We start from the raw sequence: 22,080 nt of genomic DNA, 5'->3' as shown, positions 1-22,080 counted from the left end.
AGGCGGCTTTTGAGGTTTGGGAATCATTTTGATTATGGATAATTTCCATGGGTCAGGAAAGTAAGTGGATCTGAGTACAGCATTGTAGATGTATGTCTATTTCAATGCGAAAAAATATGTCTATGAGTAAAATTCAGACATGATGTTATTCTATATAGTAGTTATTTTAACATAATATATAATATAAGTTTTCATTTAAAGAAAATATTTCTTAGTCGTATTTGAAGTATTTTAGTATTTGATCATTTGCTAAGATGTTTGAATAGTAACTTTACAATCATTACTGTGTTCACTATGAAAATTTTTTTTTCATTCTACCTAAATTCCGCAATGGTTTTTTTTACCAATAATTACAAAATCTAAATTATGATTATTTTCAGATATAAAAATATCCTAGACCTGCATTGCTTTTCAGAAACTCCCAAGTTATTTTCATTTTTTTTTTTTATAATTAACAGTTTATTTGGCTCACAGAAACAAGAATCAAAGTCCAAATTTGAAATTTAGAAAAAATGTTAATACATATAACAATAAAAACATTTGTTATACAAAATATTTAAAACAGAATTTTCTTTTTATCCTAGTTTCTTAAAAAAACTTATTACCTGTCCGACACTTCGGCCCTTAAGCCATTACGAAGGAGACAAACTAAAAATTTTCAAATTATTAACATATAATTCAGTACATACATAAAACACTCATATTTCGTCTGACATAGCTTATAAGTGATTTGTCATTTCACTAAAATAGTGTATTACAATGCAAGCTAATTGCCTAAGTCAACAATCTTTGAAGCAAAAATATTTATCAAATTAAAACCGAACAGTTTCCTTTAATTTTTTTTATAAAATACCTATCTACATAAAAAGGTATATACTTTCAATGCATTAATATGAGGCAAGATGGGAAGGACATTTGGCTCGAAGCAATCCATCAGGATGCCTCTATCCAAGAATCCATGCATAGTATAGTTGGCAAGAGTCCACATGGGAGGCCAAAAACCAGAAGGATAGACAGAATCGACAAAGATCCGAAAGAAATGCATGCAGAAAACTGGAAAGCAGTAGCCCAAGATTTACAGGCGTGGAGAAGCCTGGTTCGGGTGGCAAAAAGTCTACAAGGTCTGTAGACCTAGTCGAACGAAGAAAAAAATGCATTCATATTAATTCTATAATGTTTTTCTTCTTTACAAAATTTAACTATCATTGTAATCAATAAAACCTACCTTCAACAGGCTAGGACTATGTTATCACTTATTTATAGCGCTTAATTTATAAGGCTAATTACTTATAACTTAACAAATCAATTATAAGGTATGTTAGAAGAAATATTAGTGTGTTATGTTAAGTTGAATTATATGTTAATAATATGAAAATTTTTGGATGGCTAAAGTATCGAAACGTTGGTGAGAAAATAAAAAATGTTGAGAGCATTGGATCAAAATAATTTGTGTTTTCATTATAGTTTACCTCTATCAAACAATAATTGAAAATATATTATATAAGAAACATATGTATAACGTCCCATCTGGGTTACATTTTGCAAAAATTTATAGTCCACATTATAGTAAATAGCTTTTATTCGCCTTTTTGATACATCATTAAAAAATGTTCTGTGTATGAAATTTGCCAAAAACAAAATTTACCATAGAGGAAATTACTGTACTTGCGGTTTTCTTTTTCCTAATTCATTATGAATAATTTCCGTTTAGATTTATTTATTCACTTTCATATGTTACAGAAGTGAACGAAGAAATTCATTTTAATTATATTATTTCAATTTTTTGAGACAATGTAATTATTTATTAAATAAATTAAAACCTGTATCCTTTTTTGTCTCAACACTTTTTATTATTCACCAGTCCAACGTTTCGGCCATTCTAGCCATCTTCAATACAATCTCTTCCTCACATTAATTTAAAATTTCTTTTGCAGGCTATTCTGCCCAGGTCATTCATTAATTATAAGTTAAAGGCCTATTTAAAAAGTCAATTATTAGAGAGTCATATTTATTATTAATAAGCTTACCTAAGCTTAAGTTTAGTTACCTATTTTTTAAAATTTAAAATCATAAGTATTTAATTCTTCTTATATAAGATTATCCACACAAATTCACTACCATATACAAAAAACATTTATAACCTCCCACTCACACAGGTCAGCCTTGTTTTAAAATTAATTTAAATTGCATTTTTGTCTCAATTTGGTATTTATTCTAATTCTCAAATTTTCACATTACATTTAATTGTAAATAGTAACAATTTTCTCCATTTATTTCTATAAATTTATTTTGCTTAAAATCTTTGCATAATGTTGGTTTAAATTCCTAGTATCTGTTTTAAAATTAACTGTGTAATTGATGTTCTCTGATATATAAATTGACTCAAGGATTTTTCTTTTGTACAAATTGTTTTCTTTATGTAAAATTATGGTGTTTTCAAAATCAAAATTATGTTGATTTTTGGCTGTATGCTGTACAAGTGCTGTTTTATTTGGATCCTTTTCTTTATTTCTTGTATCATTTTTGTGTTGATATATTCTATCCCCCAAGATTTTCTGAGTCTCACCTATATAGATTGCTGGACAATTTAAACATGGAATTTTATATATTAATCCCGATTGACTTTTTATTTCAATTTTAATTTTATTGTTAGGTCTATAACATAATGAGTATTCTTCCTCATCATAATCTATAAATGACCTCTGGATATCATCCAATAAACCTTTTATATAATTTAATCCATAATAATTCTTAATAATTGCTTTACTATTCGTTATTTTATTTTCCATTCTATCTTTGCATTTTTTAATGGAGGAATTTATGGGTGGTACTTGCGGTTTTCTTTTTCCTAATTCATTATGAATAATTTCCTTTAGATTTATTTATTCACTTTCATATGTTATCTATTTGTGATTATATAAAGAAAAATACACATATATTTATTTCGTATTCTCTTCTAGTAATTAATAATCTCAGTGAACGAAGAAATTCATCTCAAAATTACCCGAACAGATCGCGGACAAACAAACACTCACCTATAATTATGAGTTTGCTGAAATTAATGATCCTTGATAAAGTGTTTGGTTATTCAGCACGTAGCCTCATTACGGCATTGAGCAATTGCAACTCTGCCGATAATAATAATCTCTATTCGAATATATTTCACGCGTGATCGCAGGGCGGTACTTAGAAACTGAAACTTCAGTATATACCAATATGCCAATAGTGTAGTTCTATATATTTATAATATTAAGGAATCGATTCATCAATATTTTTGGGTTTTTTTATTTATTTTTTTACGAGGTCTTAAGAAATTTACAAGGTATGACCTTGTTTTTTACACGACAATCTCATTGGTGACAAGTTATACTGTTTGATTTACAAAATAAATCGAACAAATCCTTATACCGTTGGCATTATAATTATAAAGGTTCAAAGACTGGAAGGGTTGTAAACATTTTAAGATGGAGAGCGGGGTGTGGTAAAAAAAAAGAAACAAAAAATTATTTATTCATATCGACGTTTCGAGGTGAGTTTTAGGTCTTCATAAGGGTTATAAAACAAAAAAGATAACTGCCATCATTCAGAGAAACATAAAATTGAAAAGAAATAATAAACTGATATATTTGGAAATATATAAAACAATAAATTGAATAATAAAAAAATAGTTGATCGATAACCATGGGATTAGACAGTAGTAGATTGATAACAGTGAAAGATAAAATATAATATTATATAAGTAAGAAGATATGTACATGATAATATACGATAAATAGTATTTTGTGCAAAAAAAAATTCATTGTTCTACCTCATAGTAATTATATATTTATACGGTGTAAATATTTTAATGAATTGAAGTAAAAAAAAATTCCAATGAAATTTTTATATTATTTTTAAAAAAATATTCGCATTATCTAAATACATCGTTTCGGGGGCACCACCTCATGATCGAGCATACTAGTGGTTAGAAAAATATTAAAAAATAGATAAATAATGATAAAAAATTTTTTTTTTACATATACTTTCATTTATGAAATTACATTGTTACATCATTTTTCTGAAGAGAAAGATTATGTAACAATAAGTTTTAAGAAGTTTCTCCCTATTTTAAAAAAGTTATGTGTATTCTATCAAGGTTGACAACATAATGTTATTTTATATTAAATGTGGATTAAGTAGAAAAGTTGTTATATCATGGAATTGTTTTTTTTATTTTAAGTATGATTGAGACGATGAACCCATAATATTGTATTTAGAACAAAAATTTCATCGGAAGATTTTTCATTTTTTAATTTATTTAAATAATTATTTAATAATTAAAGGAAAAGAACCTGTGTGAGATTCCATCTGGAAGTTAGCAACTAATATGAACAAATTATCTTGTTTAATTCCAAAGGTCTAATTTTGAAATTTTATTTGATAATTTTAGTCGATCTTTATGTTTTTGATGTGCTAACCAGGAAAGAAACCCGTTATTTTTTATCACGAAAGGATTTTTGGAAAATTCGGGATATTTCGAAATATAAATGTTCTAGTACTGTTAGGATGATCCATTTTTTTCAGTCTGATTACAATAATGTACAGTTTTTTTAGAAATCTTTCTCACTTGCCGGAGAGAGTGATTTTGATTGAGAGTGATTGAAGTCATTATCACTCGGGTATACTTTTATCCAATACCGAATAGTTTTTCACCATTAGATTAATGTTTTCTCTCATTCTGATGATAACTAGAATATTTTTTTTTTCAAGGAAGTAAAAAGCCTTTCGTATAGATTTAAACAATTATAAGTACATTGCCTTATATGTCAAAATCAAATTGATTTTGCAGAGTCTGATTAGCACGGTATATTTTAGCATCCTTTTAATATAATAAACATTTTAAGTATTTCGGTTGAGCACCCTGAAAGGTATGAAAGATTTTATTGATTTTCAGACTAAAAACTGGCATTACTTATCATGAATTTGTAAAAGAATTATACGTGATGGAAGAAAATGATTACAGTTTCAACATACCAAAGAAAAATTATACAATCTAAGTTATGGTCGTAGACCAGTGCATTATATTATACCATTATTTTAAAAGTAAATTATATGATTTTAGTTAAATTAAGATCGTCCAGGTTGGGTCAAAACAGCTCAAATAATAAATGATAAAATATATCAAATAATAAAATATTTATTGTTAAGCAGCGTTTTACTACACGTCGCAGGGCTTCATCAGAACTTAAAAAGATATAAAAAACTAAACCTAAGTCAAAGAGTAAGAGAATAAATACTATGAGATAAAAATTAACTACAGTGTGGTTAAAAATGATATAAACTATTTGAAAATTTATATAAAAATGAACCAAGTAAATTAAAATATAACACAATAAAATAAGATGTACTGTGACAAGTACTAATAAATAAGAAATACAGAAGAGTATTAGACATATAATGAAAAGGGAAATAATAACAAACTTGAAATAGATAAAAGGGAAATATAAAAGATACAGTATCAACTAAAACGCCATAAATAAGGGGAATAAGAATAAAATGAAGGTCATTTATTCTTTTAGTGTTTATTCTATTTATCTTTTATCTACTTTTTATTCGTTATTATTTCCATTATGAAAGTGAAATATAAAATATAGTAAATACAAATAGAATAAATGACCTTTATTTCATTCTTATTACTCTTCTTTTGGTGGGTACTGTATCATCTATTTATTTATTTTTTTATTTACTATTATTCCTTTTTCCATCATGTCTAATACTTTTTTTAATTTCTTGTTTATTTATATTTTTCACTAATCTTATCGTATTTTATTTAATTTACGTTCTTCAATTTTATATAAATTTTCTCATATTTTACATAATTTTCGGCCGCACAATTGTTTATTTTTATTTCTTGTTATCTTACTGTCTTAATCTGTTACTTAATTTTAGCTGTTAATGTTACTTTCTAAGCACTGATGAATCCCTGTAACGTGAAACGAAACTTCCTGGATTTTCCTTTGATTAATTACACACAGATAATCTACGATCTGATGATATGATATTATTTTTAACTGATTTAGATAAAATCTAGAGACGCAATAGAAGACAGTCTAAGACAGAAAATGGCCGGAATATATTAAATGTATTATACGCTGTTGTAAATTTTGTAATTCTAATATTAATTACTTTTACTGTCCTCCCTAGTTAATTCCCACAATCCATTCTTGAAAACAAAGGTTTTTAGGGCCAAACAATGTCAATTTCAACATGATATAAAGATTTACAACAAAACTCTGAATATTTTTCATCAAGTTGATGACTTATACTACATTTCCCGCCCTCTCTAGAAATAATTTTAATCCTCCGTTCTTTACTTGTTTTCCACTTCAACGTCTTCGAGATTAATTGATATTTTATGAACGTTTCTGGTTTTTAGAATATTTTAAGAACCGGATTTCGTGTTATATGTAGATTATTTGTGGTTTTTCCTCGCAATTGACGCAAAAACCTGCAATTAGAGAGACTTACTTTACCTTGAACTCTAGATACTTTATCTTCCTTATAGCAAAACTATTACGGACATAAATAATTATTGGTATAATAGACTGATATATCAATTCAAAAAATATATATCATCCACTTTAATCTTAAAGCCGTTATTCAATCGCTTTGAGATTATTTCTGTCAAGACCTGTCTTATTTATTATTTAAAAAACACCAAACACCAAAATAGGTATGAAACTGAAAAAAATATTTCATCAGGACTATTTCGTCTCACTAAAGAAATTAAGTACCTCACCTTGAACCTCCCTTGTGTAAATAAACGATTATATAATAATAATAATACGACTGAGCTAATATTAAAAATTTCTGAATATTGTTTTAATTTACTTTTCTATTTCACAATTTTCATTATTAAATTATTTTTATAATGTTAGATATACCAGAGGCAGATACACGATTCAGAAGTACGCAAAACAAAAATCTTTATACGACTCTGTATTTGATTTTCCTTCTTAATGTATTGCTGCAATGACCAAAAAAGACAAAAATTCTACTATTTTTAAGACCGCGGTCAACGATACCTGCCAAGTAAAAACTGTTAAAGAAATTGAAAAAAAAGTCAAGATCGATTGGGCTTCGAACGTTGAAGGTCTTGATTTTTTAGTAGGAAAATATACCTCCAATGATTCACAATGTAATTTTAGGGGAATGAGACACTCTCCTAAAATAACTATAAGAGCTATGTCCCGAACTGTTATTCATTAATTTCAATAAATTTCACAATAGCAGTAACTGAATAATTTTTTTTAATTACTACCAGTTGTGAACTTAAGTCTTTGAATAAATTTTAGCTTAATGTTTATTTTTTTGGATAAATGAATAAGTTTAGGTCATATTGTAATCGTATGTGTAAACTGTATGGTAGTTGTCGTCATAGCAGTACTGGCGCACTAGGCCCAGCGTGTTAGTTGATAGCACACGTATTGGGAGTAAAGCAATTAGTAAAGTGTTATTGAGTATGACAATCCAAGTTAAAGCTTCTTTACTGTTTTGGCTATACTATCGCACTAAATACTGTGTGATAGCTGACATTATATGTCGCGGCTTTCAGTACATTTTGTGACATTGAGGCTAGTGTCATAACAGTTTTGTCACAGTAGTAAATGTTACGGCAGTTCAGTTACTGTAACGTAAGTCCGTTTTAATGGTGATAATTTACAGCCACGACAGCATCTGTCACGGGAACTACCATGGTGTAAATTTTATGACAGTTACCACCAAGGTAACATTAACTGTCGTTGCCCTACTGTCACTTTAGGCCTGTTTATTAGTTATTAATTGTTTTATCAAAACTTATTTTAATCAACATAAAAATTAGAGTACTTGCCACCTGAGAGACAAACTGTGACTATACCCTCTAGCAAAAACATTGAGGACCTCTGTTTTATAAGAATGCGAGGCTATCCCTCTGGATCAAGGAATGAGATATACTGAACGTGAGTTGTTCATTAACTTGTATGACCAGTACTTGAAGTAACGAAATGCCTAGTAGAGCCAAACGTCTCTGATCACTCAGGCTCGAAAAGGCAAGGCGTGACATCTACACTAGTAGAAACTTAATTAACTTCAAGATATCGATTGAAAGCTTAAATCGGCAAGGGCCTGTCAAGCCTATAAAGCCATTAAGCAAAACAAAATATTCTTTTAAATATATTTAATGAACAATGTCATAATTCCTTCCAGGACCGAGCCCGTAACCAGAGCTCCAGGCTGTCGGCTACTACTACCCTCACTGTGGACATAAAGGATGATGATGACCAGAACCCCTCCTTCATCTACCAGGGCTGCACCCTCCACGACGGCTCCTGCGTCACTCCGGAGTACTACACCACGGTAAGATGTGTCCTAGCTACAGCACTAGCTGTACCACATTCTCTATCGTTGGCTACATATTGTTACCTGTCCAGGTGTCGAGTGGAGTGCTGGCCGGAGTGCTCACCATCAGCCCCGAGAAGATTCAAGCGGTGGACATGGACACGCTCGCCACTCCAATCGTCTACTCCTTCCTCTCCGGCAGCCCTGCCTCCTTTAGGGACTACTTCGAGATCAACCCTAGCACGGGAACGGTCCGTCAGATTAGGCCTGCGGACTCCAGCCTCACCAAGAAGTTCGAGATAATTGTCAAGGTGAGTTAATTTTCCCAAATAAAATATCTGATTCTTATCTTTATTTTGAGTCCTTTGATTTCTATTCTTTTCTATTAATAAATTCACCTGGATTAGGATTGTTGAGATAATTTGCAACTATATTGCTTTTTTTTCTTACAAATTCTATGAAATGTTTCCTAACAATTGGTTAAGAACTGCTCGATTATCTTGTTTAATGCTCTGTTACCAGCGCCCTCTTTATACTAAAAGCCCACTGAGCCATATCCATGCAGCTCCTTAACTCCTATCACTGTTAACACTACTATTAGACCAAGGAGTTACAAATTTCACCATGTTTAAAAAAAAATACCTTTTAGGAGTTGTGACAGTCTTCATAAGGTGAGAAATACATAAAAACTTTCAATAGTCCTGACCCATTTTTGCCCAGTTGACTCCTCTACTCCCCTGATCCATATATTGAAACGAATCAAAAATGAACTATTAGTCAATAACTATTGAAATATTGATTATGATTGATCAATAAACATTGAGCAGTTTATCACTGATGTTGATAGAAACTAATGTAATTCAAGAAATTCTTCTAAGAAGTAATTTGTCATTTTGATCATAAAAAATCAAGAAATGTTATTACCTTATTCGTGGTAAATACTTAATTCCTGTTGTTTACTATTGTGGGAATATTAAATAAATTACTATAATTATAATATAATATAAATATATAATAATAATATAAATATTTAGTTGTAATCCTACAACCTATATTTTTACCTAGGATTTTTTTAAAAATTTATGTTTATAGTTTCAGGAATTTATTCCCTATGTTAACTTCATTATTCATTATTTCAACCAAAAAAATGTTTCTGACTCTTCTTCCCATTATTAAGTTCATACTATTAATTTGTGGATTTATGTCATCTTAATTGAACTAATTTTTTTATATATTTTCCTTTCTGAATTTAAGTTCTATTTTTTAATCCTTATTTTTTCTTTTTTGATGAGATAGGCATAAGAAAAAAAGTACTATTTTGAAGACAAAAATATTGGGAAAAAGCACTAACGAAAAATAAAAATAAGGATTATTAAATAGGACTTGTATTAAGTTTGGAATGTATGAAAAAATGGTTTTAATTAAGATGACATATGTCCAAAAATTAATATTAAGAATTTGATAAAAAGCAGAAGAGCCCGATGACATAATAAATAAAAAAGTAAAAAAAAGGTATAAATTCCTGAAACAAAAAGAATACAGTAAAAAAAAAAAAAAAAAAAAAAAAAAAAAAAAATGGAATTTACGTTGTAGGATTGTAGGATTATTATTGAATAGCAAAAGTCAAAAACAAAAATTAAGTATTTACCACGAATACTTTTCTTGATTTTTGATGAGTAAAATGATGAATTACTTTTAAGAAGAATTTATTAAATCACATTAGTTTCTATCGACATTGGTGATAAACTGCGCAAGGTTTATTGAATCAATCTTACTCAATTTTTTATTAGCTATTGTCTAATAGTTCTTTCTTGTTTCGTTTTAACATAAGGATCACGGGAGTAGAGGTGTCCATGGTGTAAAAATGACACCGGTCAGGACAACTTCCGAACTTTTTTCTCACTTCATAAAGAGTGTCGCAACTTGATGAAATTTGTCATTCCTTGGTCTAATAATAGTGTTAACATTTTCATAAGTGCTTTTTCCCAATATTTTTGTCATTAAAATAGTATTTTTTTTATGCATATTTTTTTTATTATCCGAAATGTTGTTCGGATGAATATTCATAATGAATAAAGAAGAGAAAAAAGGATGTAAATTTTTGAAAAGAAAAAGAACCAATTTAAACAAAAAAATAATAAATTAACGATTTTAACCCGCGTGTTATTAATAAAAATTCTGAAAATAATTTCAAGGGCCCCATATCTAATCTATAGGGCCTCCCATATAGTACAAGAGCCCAAGAGAATAAAGGCAGTTATTTTACCCCAATTATTTTATTACTTAATTGAAAACTAGGTATAATTAATAGCCAAAATAGGTAGGGGGAATAAAAAATGGCGGCTGTTTCAAAACATTAAAAATAATAAATTTTTTATTCGGAGCTCTATATCTTTACAACTGCCAACAACAATAGAAAATCTAAGAGAGCATCATTTAAAGTAATGTAAATTTGCTAAAATATAGGCCCTAATAGAGCTATTTACGTTCAATAGTTTCCAACATTAGTTCAAAAATCCAACATATACGAACAACTAGAAATTAACATTTTGTGAATTTATTTTGTCAAATATCATAAAAACTAGTACTCCGACATAGATAAAAGTTATAAACATTTTATAGTAAATTTAGCTAGCCTATAATTTGGGTGCTAGCAGACATCTGTACGTCCAATGGTTTCTGAAATAAAGTTTTTCATAAATCAAACTGATTGACCGAAGTAATATAAATCAATTTATTTTAACAAATATCATGAAAACTATTATTCCTACGAAAGTAAAGGTCATAAACTTCCTTATAGTCCATTAAACTAGCTTTAATTTGAGTGCTAATAGACATCTTTATGTCATATGGTTCCTGAGATATAGATTTCTGAAACAAATAGATTCACTAACTACTGATATTTTAGTACATTTTTATCAAATGTTGTTTTTTAAAAGGCTATATCTCGAAAACTATTGGACGTAAATAGCTCTATTATGGGTCATATTTAAGCTAACCTACTCTTCTTTAAATAATGTTCTTTTAAATATTCTAGTGTTGGTAGTTTTTAAGATGAATGAAAAATTAATGTTTTTTAAGGTTTTGAAACAGCCGCCATTTTTTATTCCCCCTACCTATACTTGGCAGACTCATCAGTTTTGACAAGTAATTATACATAGTTTTCATTAAAGTAATAAAAAATTGGGGTGAGATAACTGTTTTTTTTTTCTTCCCGGCTCTTGTACTAATATCTTTATGTACCCAGAGCCTCCACTTGGTTAAAGTTAAATTACCCTTTTTGTAATTTCCTTTTTCGACTGTTTCACACTACTATGACATCAATACTATTCTTGTCAGTGATTATTAGACAACTTATTTCTAATCTTAGTTTCCTATTTCGGAAGTGCGATACTACGTAGAATGTGTAACTATTAGTAATGCATTCTAGGAAGGAACTGCGATTGCGCATCCTGCAGTGCATCCTCTGAATAATGATGGTTATTTTTAAAAACAACATAAACTCAATTATTAGACATTTATATTTTATAACTTTTTGCGGTCTTTTATTATCTTCCAATTACCGTATTTTCAATTCCATTTTTTCCCTTAAGATTTACGAGGTATTTCACCGCACTGAGAACTTTTCACTAAACATAACAAAGAACTTTCGATATGATTACAGGTCATTTTAAATTAATATTAAGAACGAAAGAAAATTAAAAATAACTTTTTCATTTTAATAATGTTTTTCCCATTCATTTAGTATTAACTTCAATGTCATGCTATTCTGTTTTCTTTCCTTTAAACCTAACATTTAAAGAATATACATTTGTTTCTTTGATGGAAAGAAGTGATATATTAGATTAATATTGCTAATGCACCTTTAAAAAAAAACCCTGAAAATTCAGCAGAACTGCTCATACAAAAATGATTTTGATTTTATTCTATTATTAATTTAAATACAAAAACTAAATTATTTCTAACATTAAAATCAAATTTCAATTAGTTGTTAAACATACGATTTTAATATAAATTCTCATTTAACACAAAATTTCTATTTTAAAGTTATGTATACATAAACATTAATTTCCAATAGTACCGGGCGGACAGTTTTTTTTTTTTTTACATTTTTTACTAAACTATTTAGAACAACATTATAATGAAATTTATTTCAAATAAGAGAAAGACTTTCTTCTTTTTTTTTACCATTATGCAATCGTCTAGGTTTTCCTCTTTATGTATTTTTCTATTAGTTTGTATTGGTTTAACGTTTTCATTACAATGTAAATTTAAACTTTAATATATAAATAAATAGTACGTATGTATTTGCATTTTTTATAAAAATAATCACAAAGTATAGAACTGTAGCTCTTTTAACGAGAATATGACAGATCCCACAACTGATTCTAAGCAGGGATTAATGATATAACTTACAATAATTTTATTCCATAGAAATAAAAAAAACATAACTATTTTCAAGGTTTTATTTAAATAATGATATTGATATATCTTTTCGTAGCGTCCGTTTATTTTTATTTCACTGTTCCATACTTATTATTACTACATTTCCAACTACAGTTTACGGAAATATATCATGTCAAAAAATCGGAATAAACGATGAAGTGTCGTGCCAGTACACGTAATTAGATTACGTATATTAGTTAATAAAAGACATTTCCATGTGTGCACTACCACATTATAAAACTCAATAAACACTACAACAGTTAAAAAACACCTCAGAAACTCCTTAAAATTTTGTTTCACTACAGATGAAGGAGATAGCGTTGAAATAAATGTTTATATTTGTATGTATACATTTAATTACTAACAAAATATTCTTAGCAAGAGATATGAAAAAAAAAATTGTAATCACTAGTTTTTTGTTTTGCTTTTGTTACATTACTTTGGCTTATTTTCTATTAAAATAAATAAATGAATCAATCAACTATCATGATACATCATTGTGTTAAATAATATCAATATAATTATTAAACAATATCATAATAACATCAGTAATAATAGTTATTATATCAGTAATAATAATAATATCTGTAATAATAGTTCTACACTTCGTTATGATTTTTATACGAAATGCCAATACATAAATACTATTTATTTATAAATTAAAGTGGAAATTTTTCTTCTAATTAAAACGTTAAAAATTAAATAATAATAGAAACACACATAAATAAGAAATATCATAATAATGTCATCATTAAATAGGTAGTATCTGTATCATATTTAACGTGTATTGTTATATTAGTTTAGCTTATTTTCTATAAAAAAATAAAATAAATAAATCAATCAATAACCATGTTAGATAAATTTATATGCATCTATCATTTTGAATTTTGATAAATCATTATTGATTTGGTTGGACTCACTCATAGCTTAATATTTTTGGAACACACTAGAGGTATATTTTTTTATTATTTTATTTTATTTATTTTTTATAATATAAATTATTTAATAATAATAAATCATGAGACTTTATATGATTACCAACAATAATTTTAAACCACTTCCCAGATCCGGAAATCCTAGCTTCCTGATTCTTAACACAAGGGCATGGACGGTACCATCGCATTGTTAGACTTATAAATCTCCTAAATATATTAAAAATCGATATATGACTAACAATCGATAGTTTGAATACATATCTGGCTATATATGGGTTTTGGCAAAAAACCCTTCTTAGAATGTGAAAAAAGAATATTTATATAGGACCTAGGAAACCTGCCAAAATTAAAAAAACAAGTTAAAGTTCAGAGCTTTGTTTTAAGATTTTCTCTGTTATTTTTTAGTTAAAAAAAATATTTTTGACGCTATTTATAGCCCATAAAACTGATCTGACAAAAAAGTAATGTGGCATTTTTACATAAAAATATTGACATGAAGGTATGGTAATTTTTTCTACTGTTTATTTCAACTAAAATCAAGAGAATAATTACATTTATTATTTTATTTTTGGTTCACTTTTGATATTCATTTAATTCGGATTTATAGCCAAATATCTGTCCTATTCTTTAGTATAATAAGTAAATTGTAAAGTATAAAAAAAAAATTATCATAAGTAATTATTAAATTTCTGCCCATATCATACAATAATAAAAATCTATCTTTACCAATATCACTTTATTCATTTGAAACGACTACTTATTGTTGATGTTTTTACAACTGATATTTATCTATAAATTTCTACAAAACAATTAAGAAAGCATGCCAATTAGAAATTGTAACGTGAAAATGTTAGCAAATACAGCACGTTTCAGTCTTAAATTTTCCACGAAAATGATGGAATCCCTATTTGGTCATCACATCTCTACGGTACATGTTTGAAACATCAGACGACCTTCTGGCAGTGGAAACAACAAACAGCAAAGAGACGTGCCACAGCGAGACTAGTTGCGTGACCTCGGGCGCAGCTGACTGGGTCCGACCCGCGCCAGTAGTGGGGCTGCTCTGTGCCGCGACAGTAGTGGCATGGTATCCTCTGAGTTCTGCGTCTTCTCGCTCCTCTGGGTGTTTGTTGTCGCTCAGGGGGATCAGCAATACAGTTTAGGTCTCATCCTTCCAGACCTCGAAACCGAAGGGACGACTCCTCGAGATGCCGTCAAGAAGGACAAGACAACACCTCCGATGCAAGTCACCCCTCAGGAGTTCGACTATTACCCGGAATCAGGACATCAGGGTGTCCCGGGACACCTGAACCAGGCCCTGGAGGGTCTGCTGCACCATCTCGAACCAGGCCTAGCTGACCATCAACCGGAGACTTCTACCTCTGATTCTACTGAAACAAATCCGACCTCCACCTCCCCGATTCCGACTTCCCCGGCTCCAAGAGTTAACAAGAGAATAAAACTGACTATATCGGATTATCCTTTAGATGAGAAGAAATCGGAAGAAAGTACCGTTAGATATGATTCTAATACCACAAAAAGACCTAGCAACAACGCCTATTTTCCTCCACCGTCGAACATGTACAGAGTCGATCAAGGTAGAGGTTATACACCAACTAGTGATGCCACCTTCCTCAAATCGGTGAGTCATAGATATTTTCAGTGCATAACTAATTATTTCTCTCTATTCGCAGTTCATAATATTACTCTTCAATATTTTACAATTCATAAAAATCACGTCTTTTCTTAAAGATAACATTCTACCTTCGGATTTTATAGGCCATTAACTAGGTATACTACATTTTTTTCCTTTTGTTAGTTCATTCTTCTGCGTTAGAACAACTTCTTTCAGAAGAACTGAGACTATTTTAACTCATCTCTAGTGGTGGGTCCGGGAAATGTCTTAAGTGGTACGAAAAAAAAATTAAGAGAACATTATAAGGCTTGCTATTTGATTTAACTTCCTTATATTTTGCATATAAATGCAATAAAAACAGATCGAAGAAAAAAATATATATAAAAGAATCCTACTGTTTTACGTTGAATTGAAACCAGAACATTTCAGGTTTTAATTTTTCAATTGGGAGAAAGATAAAACATATAATTCAGACTACGATATTTTATTACTAAATATATTACTCCTGCGTTGTTTAGGATAAAAAAAAATATTAAAAATAAATTTATTAAATATAAAATATTAAAAATTAATTTAAATAAGATATTGCTCCTGTATTACATCTGAATCAACAATGAATACATTTACGTTTTTATTCTATCAAAGCCAATTATCATTAAATAAATATTTAATGTTTTTTTTATTCAGATTGATTTTCGTTCGATATAGCTCTAAATATGATTATTTTTTCCTCGTATAATTTGGAAATACAATTAGCAGATGAAATATCTGGGCAACATTAAAAAATGAACAATTTCAAATTCTGGCTTACACTATATTTACCTCTCTCTCCAGATAGTTCCTTTAATCATCTTTGAAAAATAAATGTTTTTGTGTGAAGAGCCATGTCGATTTCAATATCATTAACTGATTTAAAAACACTTAACTTATTTCGTCCATTCTTTGATTTATACTAGTTTCGCCGCCTTTCTAGATCTATCATTAGGCAGCTAGATATGAAAATTGTTGTTCGTAGTTAGTATCTGACTTTTTTTCTATTTTGGGGTGATTATGAAATTATGTGATTTTTTATGAACTTAGTTTAACCTAGAGTAAATTTCGCACCATCTATTTTGTCAGATACCTATTATATTATTTAATTATCGTCAAATTAAATATTATAATTGTGTAAAGTGTCGTTAGTTATGTTCGTTTATTGGATCTAATTTCACAGATTGTTGATATATCGAAAAATCCTTTCTTAATACTATAATTTCAAATATTTCATAATTATTATGTCATTTATTTTTTTCGATGACAGATTTCATTTGTGACACACCTTCGAAAAATCTTATCAGAGCACTTATCAACAATAACAGTAGATTATTCTTGACATTAAAATTACTTGTCAATGAAACTCACCGAACCGTGAAGGTGGTGTGAAATCACTTAATTTTTTTAAAGAAAAATTATTTGTTTGCCTCATTATGTTGTAAAAAAAAAAATGACCCAAATTACGGCCGAAGGGCTGCTTAAAGGCCTGCTTTGCATTGAAAAGCAAACATTTCGCAATAGCTAATGTGAAAATTGAATAACACTTGAATATTTAATACTTCTGCTTTTCCTTCTGACGTTGAAGTTATTATAATATAATTTTAATAATTTATAAGGTTTCTTCTCACTTTTTTATTTATCTTAATGAGAATCATCAAAATATAATGATTATATAAGGAAATCAAGATGCTTATTTATTAAATCAGGAATGAAAACATTTCAATAATAAATTAATTGTTATATGTATAAACTCACGTGAATGTTACATGTTAATATAAATACATTTATTTCTTACAATTTTTATTTTTCGTTTTTCATGGCCTAGAAATATTTTTTCGGTTAGTGATTTAGATATTTTTATCATTTTTTTAAATTAATTTATTTAAAAATACTTGTACAATAATCCTAAATTTAAAAAATTCAAGATAACATTTATTTACCGATTCTTATTTTAAGCTTTAATAAAGAAATTATTCTATGATATTTAATGCTTTAGGTCTAACATTAAATCCAAGTTTTCGATTACACTTTAATGTGAGCGCATTTATATATTAAGTGTTAAATTTCGTATGCACTTTTTACTTCAAAATTATAATTCAAAACTAACACAGTTTATCAATTGACACTGCAATAAAACGAAATATTTTGTTATCTTGATTTTTTCTTGATATTTTGTTATCTTGATTTTTTAGGAAAATAAAAACTTTTTGTACATAAAAACATTTATGATTCCAAAAGTCTACTAATCCTACAAAGATAAATATAATTAACTATTCTGTAGTAAATTTAACTAGCTGGAAGACATCTGTACGTCCAGTAGTTTCTGAAATGAGGTTTTTCATAAATCAAACTTATTGTCTGAACAACTATAAATCAATTTATTTTAGCAAATATCATGAAAAATACTATTCCTACGAAGGTAAAGGTCATAAACGTCTTTATAGTCCATTAAACTAGCTTTACTTTGAGTGCTAATAGACATCTGTACGTCACATAGTTCCTAGGATATAGATTTATCAAAATAAATTAACTAACTACTAATCTTTAAGTAGATTTTTCAGAAATTTGGTTTTTTAAAAAGCTATATCTCGAAAACTATTTAACGTAAATATCTCTATTAGGGCTCATATTTTAGCAAATTTACTCTTCTTTAAATGACATCCTCTTAGGTTTTCTTGTGTTGTTCCTACTTTTTAAGACATAGAGATCCTAATGAAAAATTAGTTTTTTTTATCGCTTTGAAACAGCCGCCATTTTTTATTCCCCCTACCTATACTTGGCCGACTCATCAATTTTGACTATTAATTATACATAGTTTTCATTAAAGTAATCAATAATTGTGGTGAGATAAATCCCTTTTTTCTCCTCTTGGGCTTATGTACTATCAAGACATGAAGAATACCATTCAAAGATAGGTAAAAAACGTTTTGTGCAACTTTGACAACTTACAAATATTTTCTACCTTCTTCAACACTTTTTTAATTAGTGATAAATGTTATAATTCTTAGAGATGCACACAGAACTGTCAAAAAACTACAAAAATATTTTACCAAAACTTTTTGTACTAATGTACTAAATTGTAAAAATTTAAAATTGTTATAATTCTGATCAAGGATGATTGTTAAAACTCTAACAGAACTCCTAAAAAAAATATTAAAAAATTTCCTGACAAAGAAACAGTATAAAATTATTTCCATTTCATTGTTTAAAGTGTTAATATGCATTTGGTGATATGATTTTTAAAAGCGTTACTATTTTTCAAAATATTTATTTTACTCTCAATAGTTTTTCAGAAGCTCTTTTTATTTACTTCACTCTTTGACATAAAGTTGTTTTTACCAATTTCACACCAATTTACATGGCATTACGTAAGATATATGACTTATTTCCTGCTTTGTCAAAGTTTAAAACGTACATCTTCTTCAACTATTCTTTGTTTGACATTGTCTGGGCTTGTGGTAATTTACATAAGTCCATTTATATTGCAGAAGGTCGTCAAAAACCATCTTTCCTTTTCAGCGATGCTTCTTTAATTTTTTTTTTTAGAGTTTTGAAATAATATTTATTTTTATATTCTACACTTCTAAAACTCAAGTTTCTTCGAACTGTTATCTCAAGCGATGGTTGATCACTAAGAAAAATACAAATTATTATAATTATTTATTTTATCGATTTGATTTCAGTGAAAAAAAAAACATGAAATAGATTGCTGCAACTAATACTCGTTTCACAGATATAATTATTTTTTTCTATTTCTGTTCTAACAATTTTATAAAATTAATTGTTTGAGTAAATAAATTCTGATTGAACAATCAATATTGTCAATGTTGACTGGATGTTGGACTTACTTGACTTGTGATTTCTTATTGCTTTAATTTTCTTTCTTGATTCATTACCACGTACGCCTAACACTGCTTTTTAGAGATTATAATTTTTTCGTTTTCATCATACTCTCTTTTGATGAATCTTTAGTCGAATAGTGGTCATCCGATAAAGTTAGGCTTGACCGATCAGGCAGGAAAGAGGCGAAGAAGTAAGATATATGTGGCGATGAATTAAGAAAGTACAACATCCAGTAAACATGAAACAATGACAATATTAATTGATCAACCAGAAGTTATTAATTCAAACAATCAATTTCATTAAATTTTTAAAACAGAAATAGAAAAAATATTAATTATTTCTGTACAACAAGTATTAGTTGCTGCGATCACATGTTTTTTTCAATGAAATTAAATAGATAGAATAAATAATTACTATCATTTTTATTTAATATATAATTTCCTCGGAGTATCCCGTAATTTCACTATTTATTATTAATGTAAATATGTAATAGTAGATATGTATAGATTGTAAAAAAATGGTTATAAGTTTAAACAATATCAAATAACTAGTGATATGAAAAACTAGTGAGTCAGTCAAGAATTAACAATTTCTATTTTATTTTTAAATATTTCTATTAGCACATATAAAAATAATATTTTGGTTAGAATATTTATTGATTTTTAATAAAACCTATCCGGATTTACAATTATCTTAGGTATTTAATATTGTATATAATGTTATTTTGTGATCGATATTCAATTTTTAAATAGTTAAATGTTTCTGCTTCATGCTATGAAGATACTATTCCATAATTTCTTTAACGGATTCCGTAATTTCACTAGTTATGATTAAAGTATACATTTAATATTAGATATGCATTAAAAATATTTTTTTTAAAAATGGCTATACGTTTATACAATATCAAATAATGTTTTGATTTATAGTACAATAATGCTTCATACACATAAATAATAAAAGATATAGGTCCTTACCATTGATACAAAACAAGCTAGTGTATTTTTAAAAAAATTATTTTTGCATTACTAGTGACTCATGCCCTATAAACTAATTAATCCGTACGTTTCAATAAATTACGATTGATAAGAAGGATAGATAGTTTTAGAGAAAGTAGTGAGTCAGCCAAGTGATAACAATTTCTCTTTCATTTCTAAATATTTCTATTAGCACAAATAGATCAAAATAATATTTCGATTACGGTATTTATTATTATTTACTGATTTTTAATTGAACTAATCCGAATTCACTATAATCATGAAAATTTGGACATTGCTTGTAATTTTATTTAATTATCTATTTAGAAAATTACAATGTAAAAGATGAATAAATTAAAATAATTGAAATTAAAATAATGAAGTAAATAATATTGATATGAATTTACAGTTAATAACTTATTTATAATGAGCTAATGAATTCATAATAAGTATGGAGTGAACTTGATTAAAAATAATAATACATTGAAAGTAAATAAGAATAAAATATATAATATTATACTACGTACACCATGATATCGAATATTAAGAATATAAAAAAATAAAGGATTAAACATTAAAACTAAAGAGGAGGTATATTTTACAATAAAACAGAATGATGTAAGAACAAGATAAACATAAAGATCTAAATAAATACTAAATACAATTAAACATACAAGTACACATACAAACGCAATATATATGCGTTAAGTTTGATCGTAATATAATGAATAGAAGTCATTAAGATATCTAGAAAATAATTTATAATATACAATAACGTTTAATACAATATTTTGTAACCTATATTTAATTTTTAAACTGTGGTCTGTTGTGAATATGTAAAATACTGATTTTTTTTTTTTAATTATTGGTATTGCTGAATTTCACAATCGGAAATTATCAGGTGCACTTAAGTTGATTAGATTCATAAAGATTTATGTGAGTCAGTATCTTGATTACAAGCTATTTCGACTTGAAGTAAACCAGCGTTATCAGAGATTTATTGGGATAATATTCTAGATAACATTGATAATAAATTTGATTATGAATAAGTTCTGCGCTCTGTTTATATTACAGAACTAAAAATCGGAAAAGGAAAAAAAAAATAGATTGCTTTTCTCAGTCTTTTAAACGATCCGTTAAAAAACTATATACTTAATTATCAGTGGTTATATTACCATAAAACGGCTGGTAACGTCAATCTTCGAGAGATATCTTATGGGATACGTGGTAGATAAAAATATGAAATAAAAAAAAATGTAATGTCCTTATTTTTTTTATTTGTCATTAAAAAACAAATTATTTTTTATTTTGAGCTCTAATTTTATTTTGAGGGTTTTATCACCCTGTCTAGTCCAGAAGTTGAAAAACCACGGTTTGTGGTCAACATCTCTTTTTCCAACAAAAGTAATTTTAAAAAATAACGAATCTTTTTCAAAGATATTTCAATACGCTTAACAATAAAATAAACTCTTTCATTCACTACAGAGACTCTCAAAGGAATATATTTTAAAAATTCATCCGTTCGGAATTGAAATAGCAGTTTTTAAAATGAATTGGTTAAATTTGGTTGATAAGATATAAATATTTAATGATTTTTCTATTTTCTCTTTTTCAAATATTTCTTTATTTCAAAATTATTTACTTTGTCAATTTTATTAAAATTATAAAATGTTTTGGGAAACCACAACTATCTTCTTGGTACCTTTATCACAATCTTACGAAATTCGTCCAAATACTTGCTGTTTGCAAGGAGCCACATGTTTGTCAGTTCTCGTTTTTGTTTATTATATTGGTTAATATGGTTTATTAGGTTTATAAAAATCAAAATTTACGGACCTTGTTACTGTAAATGTGA

At 27.8% G+C, this 22,080-nt stretch overlaps 1 protein-coding gene across 4 annotated transcripts in view; it reads left to right on the top strand.

The window, feature by feature from the left end:
- LOC106681895 (cadherin-99C) overlaps positions 1-22,080 on the top strand; it is a 430,333-nt gene that overhangs the window by 358,129 nt on the left and 50,124 nt on the right. For 3 of the 4 annotated variants that reach the window (XM_014422456.2, XM_014422457.2, XM_014422455.2), the window contains 2 exons: positions 8,227-8,376; positions 8,451-8,669. In XM_014422456.2, coding sequence (XP_014277942.1) covers positions 8,227-8,376; positions 8,451-8,669 — 369 coding nt within the window. Of the gene's footprint in view, positions 1-8,226; positions 8,377-8,450; positions 8,670-14,781; positions 15,382-22,080 lie in introns of those variants that run through there. The other variant, XM_014422458.2, reaches the window with a different exon arrangement.

This window comes from Halyomorpha halys, unplaced genomic scaffold, assembly GCF_000696795.3.
Source record: "Halyomorpha halys isolate HHAL.00 unplaced genomic scaffold, Hhal_1.1 Scaffold373.1, whole genome shotgun sequence".
Classification (NCBI taxonomy): Eukaryota; Metazoa; Arthropoda; class Insecta; order Hemiptera; family Pentatomidae; genus Halyomorpha; species Halyomorpha halys.
The sequence above is the reverse complement of the archived record's forward strand: the minus strand, read 5'-3'. Positions and strand labels throughout refer to the sequence as shown.